The following is a 17,876-nucleotide window of genomic DNA, read 5'->3' as shown; positions in this document are numbered from 1 at the left end:
GGACCCTCCAAGGACCTCCCCCGTGAGGATGGGTGTCTCTCCGTGCGCCTCAATTCCCACAGGTGTCCTCAATCAGTGTCCCAAGACTCTATTTCCCAGTGCTGTGATCCTGGGTTGCGTGCACTGCCTTGCTTTACAATCGCCGCCTCACTGGGTCTGCCGGTTGCTGGTTGCCACCCCTGGGCCCGTGTCTGCCAGCTGCCGCCTGTGCACTCAGTGTCCACCCGCTGGGGTCCTGCATGCCCCGGACGCCTTACGCGTCCCCGGATGTCTTATGCACCGATCCCACTGCTCTCTGCTCTCTGTGCCGCTACCCAACCCACGCCTGGCTGCTTGTCTCTGCCCCTCCTACCAGTCTGGATGCACGGGTCTAATTCAATTCCTTGGTTGTCCGACTTCCATTCCGATCAATTTTCTGTCATTTCTGGATGTTATTCTGTTTCTAAATTGTTGCTGTCCCTATCTTGGTTGTGCGTGGAGGTACGGTGCGTCCACCTATGCCTCCATCTTGGCTGGAAGTCAGGAATTCTTTATATATTCTGGATATGGGTTCTTTGCCACATAATGTATTTTCTCCTAATCTGTGGCTTATCCTTTCACTTTTATGTTATACTTTTATATCTATTATTTTGCTTCATTTATTCTTTCAACAAATATTTATAAAGAACCTGCTATGTGCCAGACCCTGCTTTAGGCACTAGAAACACAGAAAGGAACATAACAGACAGGTCCTCCTGTCTTTTGGGATCTCCTATACTTGATATTATTCAATAGACACTGGAGAACACTAAGTTAACCTGTTGGATATTCTATTTGTCCCTCTAATCCATTCTTCCTCCTTCCCTGATCTGCTCTGTGTCCCAGAAGATTGATGGACTTCAAAAGCCAGGTTCTGCCCCAAGTGGATTCCAGTGGGTTGGCCAATGAAAAGCCCCGGCAGGTGACTGGACAGAGAGAGCTGTGTGTTCACTGATCACATCCCTGCTGCTTCAGCAATGGATTTATCGCTGGGCCTGGCTCCGACTTCCCCTAGGTTTCAGGCTCAACTTTGGACACCCTCAGAGTCACAAACTTGGGGTCTGCACACTCCTGGGGTAATACAGACAGGAACAAGGACATGACTGAGGACATGTGAAAAGGGGAATAGACACTACTACAGTCAAATGACTGTGGTGTAGATGCTCCTGGATTATCATAGGTTCCACTATGGATAACCCTATAGTCACACTGCTTATGGGATGGGCTCTGTTGGGGTCACGCAAACTGGAGCAGAGACACCTCTCAGGACACACAGACAGGGGTGGTTACTCCTGTGGTCATGAAGGATTTGGAGTGGGGACTCCTTCGGTCACACTGAATGGAGGGTTAGTACCTCTGTGGTCACAGACACTGGTGTATGAAGATTTCTTTGATCACAGGGATGGTGGGTGGTATCCTCTCCTGGACCACCTGGGCTGAACTGTGAACCTGCCAGTAGTCACAGGCATGGGAGTTTCTTACTGCTGTAGTCACACTGAGAGGGTATACTGTCTTGGAGCCACAGAAACTGGGATGTAGATACACTGTGCCAGAGAATGTGGGTTTGGACACCACTGGGGTCACATACGTTTGGGATTGGACCTTGCTTCCATCACAAAAACTTAGGTTTGGACATCCCTGGGGCCATAGAGATGGGGGAATGGAAACTCATTTTTTAAATGTATTTTCTTTTCTTTATTTTATTTTTAGAGAGAGAGAGAGAAAGGGAGGGAGACGGAGAGAGAAACATTGATATGTTGTTCCACTCATTTATATACTCATTGGTTTGATTCTTGTATGTGCCCTGACTATGGATTGAACCCACAGCCTTGGCATATTGGGACGATGCTCTAACCAAATGAGCTACCTGGCCAGGGCAAAATAATGGGGTCTCAGATACTCCTGCCTAACATTGTTATTTATTTTTTAAAAGATTTTATTTATTTTTATTTTTAGAGAGAGGGAAAGAGAGGGAGAAAGAGAGGGAGAGAAACATCAACGCGTGGTTACTTTTCATGTGGCCCCCACTGGGGACCTGGTCTGCAACCCAGGCATGTGCCTTGACTGGGAATCGAACCAGTAACCCTTTGGTCCACAGGCCTGCGCTCAATCCACTGAGCCACACCAGCAAGGTCTGTTACTATTTTTTTCCAAATTTCATTTTAGAGAGAGGGGAGGGGAGGGAGAAGAGAAAGAGAGGGAGAGAAACATCAATGTGAGAAACATTGTTCGATTGCCTCTCATGTGCCCCTGCTGGAGACTGAACCTGCAACCCAGGCATGTGCCCCAACCAGGAATCCAAGCAAGGATCTTTCACTTTGCGAGAAGATGCCAAACCAACTGAACCTCACTGGTCAGGGCTAACATTCTTTTTTCTTAAATGTATAATCTTTGTTATATTTTTTCCACTACCATTTAGTCCCCTTATACCTCCCGCCCCCCAGCAATCACCATACTGTTGTCCATGTCCATGCGTCCTTTTTCTTGTTTCATCAATCCCTCCACAGCTTAACCTCCCCTCTACTACCTGTCATCTGTTCTCCATCTATGAGTCTGTCCCTGTTTTGCTTGTTAGTTTAGTTTGTTCATTACATTCCACATATGAGTGAGATCATGTGGTATTTGTCTTTCTCTGACTGGCTTATTTCACTTAGCATAATGTTCTCCAAAGAGTAAAATTTTCTTCTTTTTTTTTTTACAGCTGAGTAGAATTCTATTGTGTAAATGTCCCATAGTTGTTTTATCCACTCATCTACCGATGCACACTGGAGCTGCTTCCATATGCTGAGGATTGTAAATAATGCTGCAATGAACATACGGGTGCTTATGTTCTTTTGAATTAGTGTTTCAGGTTCCTTCAGATATATTCCCAAAAGTGGGATTGTTGGGTCAAAAGGCAGATCCATATTTAATTTTTTGAGGTATCTCCATACTGCTTTCTTTTTTTAAAAAAGATTACTTTATTTATTTATTTTTAGAGCGAGGGGAATGGAAGGAATAAAAGAGGGAGAGAAACATCAAAGGGTGGTTGCCTTTCACACATACCCCCACTGGGGACATGGCCTGCAACCCAGGTGTGTACCCTGGGCTGGTAATTGAACCAGTGACCCTCTGGTTCACAGGCCCGCACTCAAGCCACTAAGCTACACCATCTGGGGCCTCCATACTGCTTTCCACGGTGGCTGCATCAATCTGAATTCCCACCAACAGTGCAAAAGGGTGCCCCTTTCTCCACATCTTTGCCCACACTTATTTATTTTTTTTGCTTTACTGATGATAGCCATTCTAACAGGTGTGAGATGGTATCTCATTGTGGTTTCTATTTGCATTTCTCTGATGATTAGTGATATTGAGAATCTTTTCATATGTCTACTGGCCATCTATATGGCCTCCTTGGAGAATTGTCTACTCAGGTCTTTTGCCCATTTTTTAATTGGGTTGTTTGATTTTTTTGTGTGTTTTGTAAGTACTTTATAAATTTTGGATATTAACCCCTTATCAGATCTATTGGCTATTATGTTCTCCCATTCCATAGGTTGTCTTTTTATTTTGTAGATGATTTCTTTTGCTGTGCAAAAACTTTTTAGTTTGATGAAATCCCATTTGTTTATTTTGTCTTTTGTTTCCCTTGCCTGGGGAGATATATCCCATAAAAAATTTTTATGAGCAATGTCTGAGATTTTTCTGCCTATATTTTCTTCTAGGATTTTTATAGATTCAGGTCTAAAATTTAAATATTTGATCCATTTTGAATTTATTCTTCTATGTGGTGTAAGAAAGTGGTCTAGTTTCATTTTTCTGCATGTATATGTCCAATTTTTCCACCACCATTTATTGAATAAACTATCTTTAGCCCATTGTTTCCTCTGTCAAATATTAATTGACTATAAAGGTATGGGTTTATTTTTGAAAATATTTTATTTATTTATTTTTAGAGAGAAGGAAAGGGAAGGAGAAAGAGAGGGAGAGAAACATCAATGTGGGTTTGCCACTTGCATGCTTCCCACCAGGGATCTGGCTTGCAAGCCACGCATGTGCCCTGACTGGGTATCGAACTGGTGACCCTTTGTTTCATAGGCTGGCACTTAATCCACTGAGCCAAGACAGTGTGGGTTTATTTCTGGGCTCTCTATTTTGTTCCATTGATTCATGTGTCTGTTTTTATGCCAGTACCAGATTGTTTTGATTATTATGGCCTTGTAGGTAGCATGATTCTTCTAACTTTGTTCTTTTACAGGATTGCTATTGCTATGTGGGGCCTTTTGTGGTTCCATATAAATTTTTGAAATATTTGTTCTAGTTCTATGGAATATGTCATTAGAATCTTGAAAGCAATTGCATTGAATCTATACATTGCTTTGGGTAGTATGGACATTTTAATGATGTTAATTCTTCCTATCCTTGAACACAGTATGTGCTGCCACTTTTTTGTGTCTTCATCAATTTCTTTCTTCAGTGTCTTATATTTTCCGAATACAGGTCTTTTACATCCTTGGTTATGTTTATTCCAAGGTATTTTATTCTTTTTGAAGCAATTGTGAATGGGATTGTTTTATTAATTTCCCTTTCTGTTAATTCATTATTGGCATATAAAAATGTAACTGATTTCTATTAACTTTGTATCCTGCTACTTTGCTGAATGCATTTATGTTCTAGTAGTTTCTTGGTGGAATCTTTGGGGTTCTGTATGTAAAGTATCATGTCATCAGCAAACAAAAAGTTTTACTTCTTCCTTCACAATTTGGATGCTTTTTATTTCTTTTTGTCTGATTGCTGTGGCTAGGACTTCCAGTACTATGTTGAATAAGAGAGGTGGAAGTGGACATCCCTGTCTTGTTCCTGATCTTATGGGGAACACTTGTACTTTTTGCCCATGAGTATGATGTTGGCAGTCGGTGTCATATATGGTCTTTATTATGTTTGGGTAAGTTCCCTCTATTCCCACTTTGCTGAGAGTTTTTATCATAAATCGGTGCTGGATTTTTATCAAAGTTTCTTCTCCATCTATTGATATGATCACGTGGTTTTTATCCTTCATCTTGTTTATGTGGTGAGTCACATTTATTGATTTGCAAATATTGTACCATCACTGCATTCCTGGAATAAACCCCACTTGATAGTGGTGTATGATCTTTTTGATGCATTGCTGTATTCAGTTTGCTAATATTTTGTTGAGGATTTTAGCATCTATGTTCATCAGTGATATTGGCCTACAATTTTCTTTCTTTGTAGTTTTAAATATATTTTTTATTTATTGACTTTAGAGAGTGAGAGAAAGAGAGAGAGAGAGACAGAGACAGAGACAGAGAAACAGAGAGAGAAACAGCAAGTTGTTTTTTCACTTATTTATATATTCATTGGTTGATTCTTATATGTGCCCTGACTGGGATCAAACCCTCAACCCTAGCATATCAGGATGATGCTCTAACCAACTGAGCTCATGGAGTGGACACTCTCAAGATGGCTGGACTGGGGTAAAACCACCATTGGAAAATCACAGACTGAGCAGTGGACACCTGCAGGGGTCACCTGCAGGAGTGTGGACACCTCTGTGATCACACAGTTAGAGATGCACACACTCGTGGTGCCACTGAGACTGTGGTGGGAAACTCCTGCAATCACACACACCAAGTTGTTGCCACTTCTGAACTGTCACCAAACATGGGGCAGGCACCCCTAGGGTCACACAGGCTGAGCTGTGGATGTTTCTGTGGTCAAACTTTGGGATGTGGACACAGCCAAGGTAAAACTTGCTGGACTCATCTGGGGCCATAGGGACATGTGGGAGGACACATTTGTGGTTCCATGTACTGCAGTGTAGAAACATTGTTGGGATGTGGACACTCCTGGCAACATACAGAACGAAGTTTGGCTACTTTCCTTTGGCCACACAGATGACATAGTGAATGAATGTGGGGCCACTGAGACTAGTGCGGCCACTCCTTGGTCCCACACCAGGTGGAAGATTCTGGAGTTGCAGACAGGGACGTGATATCCTGGTGGTCACAGAGCCTGGGGCATGGAGACTTCTTTGATCACACAGCCTGTGGTGTAAATCCCTGGAAGTTACACAGCCAAAACTGTAGCACAGACTGGGTGGTGACCTCTCTTGTGATCACACAGAAAGTTGATCATCCTGGAGTTATGCAGACAGACTATTGTGTGGACACTTCTGAGAACAAAGGTTGGCTGTGGGCCCTCCTGGGGTTACATAACTGGGGTGTGGCCACACCTGGCATTTCATGGTCTGAGGAATGCTTACTCTTAGGAGATACTGAGTGGGGGGAGGTGGAAAGCCCACGGTGACAGACGGGTGTGAACAATTCTGCAGTTACACAGACTGCAGATGTGTTCCCCTGAGGACATGCATTGGGGCCTGGAAACTCTTGAGGTCACACAGACAGGGTGGGCACTCCTCTGGTAACAAAGGTTGACATATGGCCATTAGTGAAGTCACCCAGACTAAGATGTGGGTACTACTACACACTTACATATTTGACAGTGGGCATCCCTGGGGTCACGTAGACTGGAGTTTTCACAACTGTATGGTCATAAACTTTGGGATATGGACACTTATGGGGCCACCAGATTGTGTTTTGAATAGTTCAGGTGTCACACAGACATCACAGCTCCTGTGGTGACAGAGACCATGTTGTAGATAGCCCTGGGGTGATAATGATTGGGATGTAGTAACCCCTCAAGTCACAAAGACTAGGAGATGGACACCCACTGTTATTATATAAAGAATTGACAAACCTATGGTCAAATTAACTGGGGCATGTACATTTTTGGGATGACACAGACTAGGTTATGGAAAGTGTTGGGTCACACACACTGGTGAATAAACATTTCTGTCATCCCAGATTAGAGTGGAAACACTCTAGGAGTCATTCAGACTAAAGTAAGTCCACTGAGGACACGTGGCCTGAGGTATAAGTACTTCTGTGGACAGACTGACTTTGGCATGGAAAGTTCTGGAGTCATGCAGAGAGGTGTGGACACTCCTGGAGTCACAAGACTAGGGCGTGCACAGTAAGGGCCACACAGATGGAAAGGGGCACTATTGAGGTCAGAGATGGCCTGGACCAGCTGGTCCCTCAGGGACCACACATGCAGGGGTGTAGACACCACTGGGCCACACAGATTGGAGATTAGACATTGTTTCTGTAATAGCCACTTGCATGTATATAGATTCAAGATGTGTACAGATGGGGATGGAACAACTAGAGACACACAGCTTAATGTGAGTATACTTGCGGGGTTGCAAAGGCTGTTTATATTCATGCAAATTTAGATGTGAACACTCCTATGAAGACAGAGACTGGAGTGTGCACACTACTGGGGCCTCATAGACTGTAGTGTTGATACTGATGAATTCGTATGGTATTGGGCGTGGGTGCTCCCATGGTCAGAGCCTTTTTTGTCTTGCGTTCCTGTAGTCAGTGACCTGGGTGGAACGGATCCTGGGTTAATATGCTGTGGTGTGCCCTCCAAACCTCAGGGTTACAGAGACTTGGTATGGACACTCCTAGGTTCACACGGTCAGGTGGAGAAACACCTAGAGTCACAGACTGGGATGTGGACAAAGAATGCTGAGTTTCTAAACATATGGGAGGGAGCTGCAGAAACCAGTTCTGCCAGAGTAGTTGCTGCGTTTGTCAGCTCATTTGCTGAACTGGAGAAATTCAAGACTGCAGTCAAGACACACTTCCTAACATTTAAGAGAAGAGCTTTTAACATAAAAAATTGTTCTGTTGGACCCTTTGGCATTTAGTTAAATCTGTGGACCTCTTAACAGAATATTTTAAAAAGCATGCACATGCAAAAACACACCCAAATACACAGGATGACTACAAAAATCAATTATACAGTACAGAGGTTCCTCAAAAGGTTAAATAACTACCACATGATCCAACAGTATCTCCTTCTGGGTATTTACCCAAAGGAGATGAAATCACTATCTCAAAGAGATATCTGCACCCGTGTTCACTGCAACATTACTCAAAACAGACAAGATATGGAAACAACCTGTGTCTGTCAATAGATGGACACAGAAAATGCGGCGCAATGTGAAATGCGAAAGCTGCACATCTGCCAATCCTACTCTTAAGAACAGATTGCGAGAATGTACAGCCACAAAAAATGAACTGCTGCCATTTGTGACAATATGGATGGACTCGAAGGTTAGGGAGATAAGTCAGATAGAGAAACACAAATACGGTTTGACTTCACTTATACATGGAATCTAAAGAAAATGAACTCAAGGAAACAGAGACCAGATTGGTGGTTGCCACAGGTGAGGGTGGGATGGGAGAAATGGGCGAACAGTCAAAAGGGACAAAGTTCCAGTTATAAAAAAGTCATGGGGACGTAACCTATAGCATGGTGACTATAGTTAATAATATTATATTGTGTATTTGAAAGTTGCCAAGAGAGATTTTAAAAATTCCCATCAGATGAAAACATATATAACTATGTGAGCTGATGGATGTTAACTAAACTTATTGTGGTGATCACTTCACAATATACACACATGTCAAATCAATGTGCTGTGTACTTTACACTCATATATCAATTATATTTTAATAAAACTGGAAAAAATATGACCACCTGTAGTAAAATGAAACATTTGGATGCAGTAATATATGAATTTTTTTATTACCAGATCAAATTGTAAGATCTTCTATGATTTCAAGTAGTGACAGATGTGAATATTTCAAGATGCCTGCAAAAACCCTACCATAAAAATGAACTGATCTGTATTGGTGGAAAAGTCACAGGCACTGGTTTTACCATCATGATTTACTGCTAGAATTTGTATTTGGGAATACAGCTAAAATTCAGTGATATTAGTGAAAATAAAGATATAATTTTTTCTTCCATCAAGTTCATGGATACCCCTGACTTCTGTCCAGGTTAAGAACCCCAGGCTTTTGGGTAAATTCTGGACATAGGACAGCCCTTGAAAGAGCTGGAAAAGAGGCAAGATCTCACGCAAGAACCCCTTCTCCAGTGGAAACGAACATTCCTTGATGTTTCCTTCCTGGCTGTGTCCACGGTGGTCGTTGCAGGTTCCCACTTGGAGCTTGTGTGCCGGACCCATCAATATGATCGTATTTGAAAAACAAGTTCATCAGTGCAACTTCTGGCTCTCCTGACAGCAAACAGCTTCTGAGTTGTCTCACATTACCAGCTATTAAAAGGTCAAAGAAAAAGTTTTAAACAGAAATGTATTTTCCCACTTTTTGCTACTTAATCATTGTTCACTTGGCCACTAATGTTTTTGTGAAGTTTTTCTCCTACTTTTATTGTAAACAGTGACATACAGAAAAAAAATGCATAGAACATATATATGTTCCATTTAATGAGTAATAATATAGGGTATCATTTCATGTAATTGTACAATGTTCATTCTCATTACCAATAATTCTCCACCATGAATATACCACAATTTAGTGATCCATTTTACAGGTGATGGGTCTTTGGGCTGTCTCTGGTCTGGGGGGTACTACAAATAGTGCCAGCTAGGAAACTCCTAGTACTCATTTATAAGCCATTGTCAGAAAGGGATGTCCTCTAACACAAGGTCCTGAGGATGAGAAGCCCTCCGGCACTGCCGGGTTTGGCCTACTCTGCTACAGGTAAACTGGCCCCCCACTGCTCCCTCACACACCAGGCCCAGTTCCACCTCAGGGCCTTTGCATTTGCTATTTCTTCTCCCTAGAATGCTCTCCCCTAGGTAAATATATGAATTCCCTCCCTCATCTCCTTCCAGTCTCTGCTCAAACATTACCTCAGTGAAGCCTTCTATGACAACCCCTTTAAAATGTGTATGCTGCTACCCCCAGAATTTCTGTAATTACCCTGATTTAAAAATTTTCATGTCCAATATTACTTTACATATTAAGTATAACATATATAAATACATAGTGAAGTGCAAGCTCTAGGTGTGAGTACATACGTGTGTATGTGTGTTGGGAACACCTGCATTCAGACTGTGTTATTGTTTATTGCCCCTTTTCCAATCTAGAAGCTCTACGAAAGCTGTGGTGTCTGTCTGTTTTCTCCACTCTACCTCTAAACCTAGAACAATGCCCAGCACACTGTATGGACTTAATAAATGCTTATAGAATGCCTCAATATATATGTAAAATGCTTAAAGCAGTTCCTGACATACAATGTCACATGCTCAGTCAAAGTTTGCTGACTGAAATCTTATCAGTTGATGTAAATCAAAGGTGAAAATTTTGCTAATCTTTTTCTTAAAGGTGTCCTTTACTCAAACTCTTTGATAAAAAGGCAGATTTACCTTAATGTGTTAAGGTGAACAATTCATTTCACTGTCTTCCACCTACTCAAGAAAAAGAAAAGGGACTCAGATACTTGGCTAAGGTATTCCCATTCATTATTCTTAGTTTTACCCATTGATTTTTATAGCTATTGGGAGGCAGGGAAGAGAATTTTGACCCCCAAAACTATGTGATTTGGGGACAGAAGAGAAGTATGGGGAGGAGTCACTGTGGGCACATAGGAAGGGCACTGTAGGCCCTGGGCCACATGTTTCCAGACCTCAGAGGCCAGCAGGGTGTGGCACTGTGGGGCAGCCAGGGGCTTGGGCAATGTGTCCATTGTGCTGATGGGGCAGTCCTGGGGGCAGATCTCCTTGGCCAGCCGCCCCTTCTTCTTCAATGAACATGCCTCCTGGTATGGTGGCGAGATGGGGGGCTGCGTGGGTGGAGTGTATTTGTACTCTGAGCCATCCTCCAGCTGCAAGGACACACAGTAGGAAGATGGTAAGGACCTGGGAATCTAGGATAGCCTCCCCCCCCAGTCTGCCTACTGTTGGCTGGGCACTCACATCCAGTGGGTAACTGCGGTCTGAATCATAGGAGCTCAGGTCCCCACAGGTCACGAATGGCACAATGATGCGGGAGGGACCATCTAATTGGTTGAAATCTGGATCTGACAAGCAGGGAGAAATAAGACAGGACAGGGCTGGGATGCCTGGGACCAGGCGTAACGCAGGCTGAAGCATGGGTACCAAGGCCTCCCCACACACCCACCAGCTACTCTCATGCTCCTCCACCAGAAATTCTATACTCGGTTCAAATCACCTCTTCTAGAACACTGCTCCCATCCCCAACTTTTTTCCCACCACACTTTAAAAAATTCTCACCAGAGGATATGTTTATTGATTTTAGAGAGAGACAAAAAGAGAAACATTGATCAGTTGTCTTCTATATGTGACCACCCCAGGAATTGAACCCGTGACCTAGGTATGTGCCCTGACTGGGGATTGAACCCATAACCTTTTGGTGTATGGGATGACATTCCAATTGACTGAGCCACCTGACCAGGGCATCACACTGCACTTTTATGTCTACCTGCCTTTCTATATGGCCTAGACCTTGTCTCAATCCCGCTCGCTGCATAAGCAGGCACTGTGCCTTTTCCCACTAAGAGCCAGGTGAAAGAATCTCATGGGGCAACATTCCCACATGGATAAGGTTTTCACCTGGGGGAGTGACTGAATCTTCCTAGGTTATAATCTCCCTAGGTGAGTATCTCTGCTTGGTGCAGAACTTAGGACCCTCCTGGCACAGAATTTCACCAGGTCCAAGTGTAGTTACTATGAGGGGACTGGGTTGAAGATTCTCCTGGGATATAATATCCATATGGAGTGGGGGGCGGGGTGAATTTCCACCAGAGGGTGGGGTTGAGGAACCTCTGGGGACAGAATTCCCACAAGGTACAGTCTTTACCAGGGGGTGGGGCTGAGAGCCCTCCTGAGACATAAATCCCACAAGGGGGAAGAGTCTCCCTAGGGACAGGGCCCAGGGCTCTGGCTCTCACCGTATGAGTGGTCCAGTAAGGGTTTGGTCAGGTCCGGCAGAAAGCCCTCAGGAGGGTCATAACCCTGACAGACAGCGAAGGCCTCTGTGGGTGAAAGGTGGAGTGAAGGCAGACTGTCACCTCCACCCAAGGGACCGGACAGGTCCCTGAGTTTCCCACTGCCTGCCTGACCCTACTCCCCACTGACCAATACTGGAGTTCCGGCTGCTCCTAGGCTTGGCACAGAGCACACTGGAGAAGAACACACGCAACTGGCTGTAGATCAGTGTCACATCCCGGCCTCGAAAGATCTGCAGGGTGGGGAGGCAGAGATAAAAGGCATGAGCTCTACCCTTAGGGACTTGTCTTTGTCCCCCATCAGGTTTCCCAAGGCTTACCTTGGCTACAAAGCAGCCCCCGGGCTTCAAGACATGTGTAGCAATGTTCAAAGCCTGTGGGCAGGACAGATAGCTAAGGCTGAGGTGGAGGTAGCTGGAGGGCGATAAATTGAGGCAGGGGCAACCAAGGTTACTCACAGCTAGGAGGAGCTGGGCCTGCATATACTCATCAACATCATGGAGGCCAGTTACTGCAGCAAGAGGAACGGCATTAGGGGAGCCATCCAGTTCTAGCTATCTTCTTGTCCCAGAGAGGTTAGAAGGCTAAAAACATTTCCCAGCTCTCTTACTGCTAAGGTTCTGCATGTGAATGACTATCTGTCAACCAGATGCATATTTTGAGCTCCTAATTCCTAGGAGCTCATTTTAATGCTCATAGCAACTTTATCTGCCAGTTTCTTTATCAACATTTCTACCTCCAGTACAGACTCTTAACTCCAGGCTCAGATCCCACTTGACACCTCAAACTTGACCTGTCCAAAACCAAACTCCTGAGCTTCCTGCTCAAACATGCTCTTCCTACCACTTTTCTCATCTCGTCTGATCCCTCCAGTTGTTCAGGCCAAAAACCTTAGTTACCTTTGACAAGTTCCATTCTCTCCTCACACCTACATTCAAGCCATTAGCAAATCCTCTTGGCTCTAGTTTCAAAAGACCTCCTGAACCGACCCTACTCATCACTACTGTCATCACTCACCTGGACTACTGCAGTGGCCTCCTCTTCCCCAGGCCCCTGGCTTCCACCCTTGCCTCTCACAGCAGCCAGAGGGATCCTGTCACAACTCAGAGATAGGGATGGTCCTCGGCTGCTCATAACCCTCTCACAGTTTTCTCTTGAGTTCTCATCTCAGTGAAAAAGCCCAAGTCCTCACTGTGGCCCGTAAGGATCCACACAAGGATCTGTGTCCTGTGACCTCACTGATCTTACCTCTTATCACTCTCCCCCTCACTCTTATCTTACCATACTGATCTCCTTGCTCATGTTTGCACATGCCAAGCACCCTCCCACCTCAGGGCCTTTGCACAGGCTTGTCCCTTTGCCTGGATTGTTCTTCTTCCAGGCATTCCTCTGGCTTACTCTCTCACTTTAGGTCTTTGTGCTAACACCCATGAGGCCTTCTGCATTCACTGTATTTAACATTCCAACAGGACCCCCTCCCCGCCTTCATTAATTTCCCCATGGTAGCTATCACCTTTTGATATGCTACACAGCTCAATCATGCTTCTTTTTTCTATCTGTTCCCACTAGAACACTAGCTCTATAAGGGCAGAGATTAGTGGAATTTTATTCACAAATGTTTTCCCAACATCTACGACAGTGCCTGACATGTGATAGGTGCTCAGTAAATGTGTGTTGAATGGATGACTGACTGACTAAAATGAATGGGCAGTGAGAGGGACTTGAGAGCTGCAGAGAGCATAGAGAGAGGAGATAAGAGAAGAGGGAAGGTGGGCCACAGACAAAATCGAAGTGGTAGAGAGTGAGGAGGGAGAAGACAGAGGCAGAGAGCAGGCAGCAGGGCAGGGAGAAGTTGCCAGATGTAGGAAACAGCTGACAGAGGAGGAGGCCAAAGTGGGAAAGAAGCTGCCAACAAAACAGGAAATACAGAAAGGACATACGCAGGGTCCCCCGCCTGACCTCCCAACCCATGTTTACCATCGGGAGCCCCGTCGCACACCACTAGGTCCGCGGGGCAGCCCTCAAAATGCCGGACGATCTCCTTGGCAGTGGACAGCTATGGAAGAGAGGGTGGATGAGTGGCCCCAAGGTCCTCCCATACTGTGGCCTTCTAACCACACCTGCCCATGGCCCTGCTGCAGGCCCTGGGTCACTCAAATGCTCAGGATTTGCCTAAAACCACACTCCATCTGTGGGGACCCAGTCCCATAATTTGTTGCCATCTCTCTGGGATTACATTCTGCTGGCTCTGTTTCTCTGCCTCTCTGTTATACTCTTGGGTTCTCTCAGTCACTCTATCTGTCTCTGAATCTTTCTCAATCTGTTTCTCTGTCTCTTGCACTGTCTGTAGCCCCCAGGTTGGGGGATCTTTGCCCAGGAAACACTTCAACATCCCCAGTCATGCTCTTACCTGGGTGATGTCACCCTGGATCTGTAACACACCTGGTAGTGGAGCCATAGCCTGAAGGTCCACAGCCACCACATGGCCGGACCCCTGGCTCCTGTAGACAACACGGCCCATGTCAGTCCAGTTTTTACTCCTGGCCTGCCCTCCACTTAACCTGCCCTCCTGGGTGCCCCCATTTGGGACTCCACACTCACCCAATCTTCTGGCTCAGGACTTGGCTCCAACTGCCTGGGGCTGCACAGAGGTCAACTGCCCGTGTCACTCCTGAGCACACACAGAAAGGTGTAGTGTCAGTTGCACTCACCTCTCCAACCTGGGAACCCTGCAAAATTCATTGCTCACCCTGGGGGGTCACCCACATCTATCTGCTGCCCAGAGGCCCAACTCCTCTTGAGTGTCTACACATCTTCCTGCCTGGCCCTCTGCCCCACAGAACCCCCCCCTGTCCCCGCAAGTCAGCCCACCCACTACAGGTTGCTTTGCAGACCTAGCTCACTTGTCTGTTCCCTGTGCCTGCCCCATCCCCCAGGGACTCGCCAGCCAGGTAGGGACCTTGGAAGAGTTGGAATTCCTCATTGAGTTGTAGCAGCTTGAAGGCACTGCGGGCACGCCAGCCATTCTCCTTGGCCAAGCGGTAGTAGACATCCCGCTTGTCCTTTGATGTCCGTCCCATCTCACACACTGTTTGCCCAGGGACCTGCCAACAGTAAGCTGATGCCACCCTGTATCAGTAACTGGGTGAGTGGGCTACAACCTACCTCTGCAGGGCAGCCAAAAACACACAAACCAAGCTGGGCTCACCTGACCCACATGAGAGTTCCCTCAGCAGATTGGAAGGCTGGAGCCCAGTCACTGACCCCATTCACATAGCCTAAAGAACCCCAGCACTGAACTCTCAGGCTCTACCACTCACACCACTGGAACCCCCACAGAGCCCATTATTCACCTCACAGACCCCCCAACCCAACACTTATCTCAGAGATGACACATTACTGACTCTATCAAACTCGACTGCTGTCAGCCACACTCTGTCTATTACACCCTGTGACTCTATCAACTCTTCTCTGCCCATCTTATTCCCATTAACATCTCACTGTTTCCCCAGCTGTCCTCATTGCCCCTAGATTCATATATCCCTATTAGCTCCCCCATTAATCCCTTGCTTTCATCCTCATTATCTCACTACTACCTCATTGTACTCCCCACCCCCTTAATCTCTCTCTCCCTACCCCATTCCCCATTAATCCCTCCAATGATTGGGTCCCCAGTAATTCCTTTATTACTACAACATTATCAATGCCCATTAATGCCTTAATGTCTGGAGGATCGTGGCCTATTAGCTTCCCATTAAGCTCTCAATTACAATGATTTATCAGCCCCCCATGAACTCAGCCCTCCAGTTAATCCCTCATAGATCACACCATTAGTGCCCTGAAATTCCTTCATTATCACACACTCAGGTTAATCCTGAGTGATCAGTTTCCCATTCTCCCCTCATTGCCCACCTGGAACCCCAACAATTACTTGATGATTACACCCCAACACCTTACTATTATCCTTTCTTTGCTCACTGTTAGCATTAATTCCTTGATGACTGTGCCATGATCACACATTAAAAGCCTTTGACTACATGTTTTCCACCTCTCACTCTCACTTCTTTGATCACTGTTTCCATTAGTCCTTGATCATGACCCCCACTGGCCTCTGCTATTCCCTCCATAACCTCATCATTATGCTTTCCATTACTATGCCCACCACTCTTCATTAACCTATTGAAATCATACCTCCATCAGTCCCTCAGGAATCACATCCCCATCTGCCTCCCATTACTTTTTAGTTGCCCACTCTACCACCCCCTCATTAATCAATGAACACACCCCCACTAGTCCCCATGATCATGTTGACCATCAGCCCCTATTGATTCCTCTATAAAGCCCTAGCAGACCTCCTTACACTCATGCCGCCTCCCCTTCCATTAACAGCCCTCCAGCCATACCCACGCTCCCTCCTCGACCTTTATTCAAAGATCATGTCTCTAGTGGGGCCTTCAGAGCCCCCTCAATGCATATCCTCTGATATCTGGACCCCTGCCACCCCCAGCCTCCCCGCCTCAGCCAACCCCGCAATAGTAATCCCGTTCTACATCCAAACCTTGGGTCTGCAGCCTCCCTGGTGTCAGCCGCCCAGACTACGTAGCTCTATCCTCCTTCCCTCGCCAGCGGGACAGTGCAGTCGTGCCTCCACGGTCTTGGCCTGGACCCACGCCCTCCGAGCACCTGGGCCTACCTTAGTTTTCGGAATGGCGAGAAGCGGAACGAAGGAGGCCAGTCTGCCAGCAGCCCAAGCCGTGTAGAGAGCGCAAACTGGTGAGAAATCTTAGGGCTTCAGTTGCTGTTCTTAGCTGATCCAAATGCCTTATCGCGCATGCCTAACGGCTACTGCAGTGTGGCAAGTCTATCCTCGTGGAATACCAGGGTGGCGCGAGGTCTGGACCCGACCGTAACTTAGAGCTTGAGTCCAGACCCCCTAGTGTCGACCTCGCTAGGCTGGAGAACTGCGCTTCCCAGCATGCAACGGGCACGACCAAAGGCCGCTGGACTCGCGCATGCGTAGTTGAAACGTCGCGTGGCGCAAAAACCGGCTCCGCTCCTCGGTTCTAAGGTTATGGTTGTTTATAGGTATTTCCCCTTCTCCGCTCCTCCGTTCTGGTACTGCGGGTTCCTTGAGCTTATAGACTACATTTCCCAAAATGCAATGAGAACGACAGCACCTGTTTTAGGCGGGCAACGAAGTGAAATTACCGCTGGAGTCTGGAACGCTGAGAGGAAGGAATGTGGGTTAATGTGCATTCCACGCTAGGCTGCAATTTTGAATTTAACTTCCGCAAAGTGACATTGCTGCCCAAACTGTACCACTTTAGAACTTCAGTTTCTCCATCTACGAAATGGGGATGATAAGTACTACAGATTTAAGAGTTATTTGGAGGAATAAATATGTGTTCACGTAAGAAACATCCAAACCGGTAGAAGATTTTATGAGTTCGAGTCAAACTGACAACATGCTGGGGAGGAGGATCTCAGATGCTCCTGAGGATAACAGTTTTGCAGCTTCTTTTATGCATTTGATATTAAGGAGAAAATGTACATGGAAGATTGGAGAAAGCAAGGCAGGGATTGGTACAGGATAGTTAAGATTATGTGCTCTCTTGAGGCTTAATATCCCTTTTGAAGGGTATTACCTCTGATATTTCAAAGGTGTGTTAAATTAAATGCACAAGAACAATGGACAGGGCTGGCTTAAAACCTTTCATTAAAAAAGTTAAAGGTCAGGCCCTGGCTAGTATAGCTCAGCAGATGTAGCGCCGGTCTGAGAGTTTGATTGCTGGTTGGATTCCCAGTCAGGGCACATGCCTGGGTTGTGGGCCAGGTCTCTGGTTGGACGTGTGTAAGAAGCAAAGGATCAATGTGTCTCTCACACATTGATGTTTCTCTCCCTCTCTTTCTCCTTTCCCTTCTCTCTAAAAGTAAATAAATAAAATCTT

The 17,876-nt window shown here is 45.8% G+C and overlaps 1 protein-coding gene across 5 annotated transcripts; it reads right to left on the bottom strand.

Annotated features, from left to right (window-relative positions):
- Positions 1-8,652: 8,652 nt before the first annotated feature.
- On the bottom strand, positions 8,653-16,904 carry FTSJ1 (FtsJ RNA 2'-O-methyltransferase 1). Of its 5 annotated transcripts, none has more exons than XM_045860670.1 (13): positions 16,622-16,903; positions 14,888-15,046; positions 14,530-14,599; positions 14,339-14,429; positions 13,906-13,984; positions 12,387-12,439; positions 12,249-12,302; positions 12,059-12,161; positions 11,872-11,955; positions 10,877-10,974; positions 10,588-10,785; positions 10,328-10,369; positions 8,653-9,211 (listed from the first exon to the last, which is right to left on the bottom strand). In XM_045860670.1, the coding sequence occupies exons 2-12, from the start codon at positions 15,006-15,008 to the stop codon at positions 10,337-10,339; spliced, it is 984 nt and encodes a 327-aa protein (XP_045716626.1). In that variant the 5' UTR covers positions 15,009-15,046; positions 16,622-16,903; the 3' UTR covers positions 8,653-9,211; positions 10,328-10,336. The 5 variants fall into 5 exon arrangements, with proteins under 5 accessions (XP_045716626.1, XP_045716625.1, XP_045716621.1 ...); XM_045860669.1 differs by having other exon boundaries at positions 10,877-10,980; positions 16,622-16,901; XM_045860665.1 differs by having other exon boundaries at positions 10,877-10,980; positions 12,249-12,439; positions 16,622-16,904.
- Between the last annotated feature and the right edge of the window lie 972 nt (positions 16,905-17,876).

The sequence above is a fragment of the Phyllostomus hastatus genome, unplaced genomic scaffold, assembly GCF_019186645.2.
Source record: "Phyllostomus hastatus isolate PE091 unplaced genomic scaffold, TTU_PhHast_1.1 phas_scaffold_200, whole genome shotgun sequence".
Lineage (NCBI taxonomy): Eukaryota > Metazoa > Chordata > Mammalia > Chiroptera > Phyllostomidae > Phyllostomus > Phyllostomus hastatus.
Note: the sequence above shows the minus strand (reverse complement) of the source record. Positions and strands in the feature narration are given on the sequence as shown.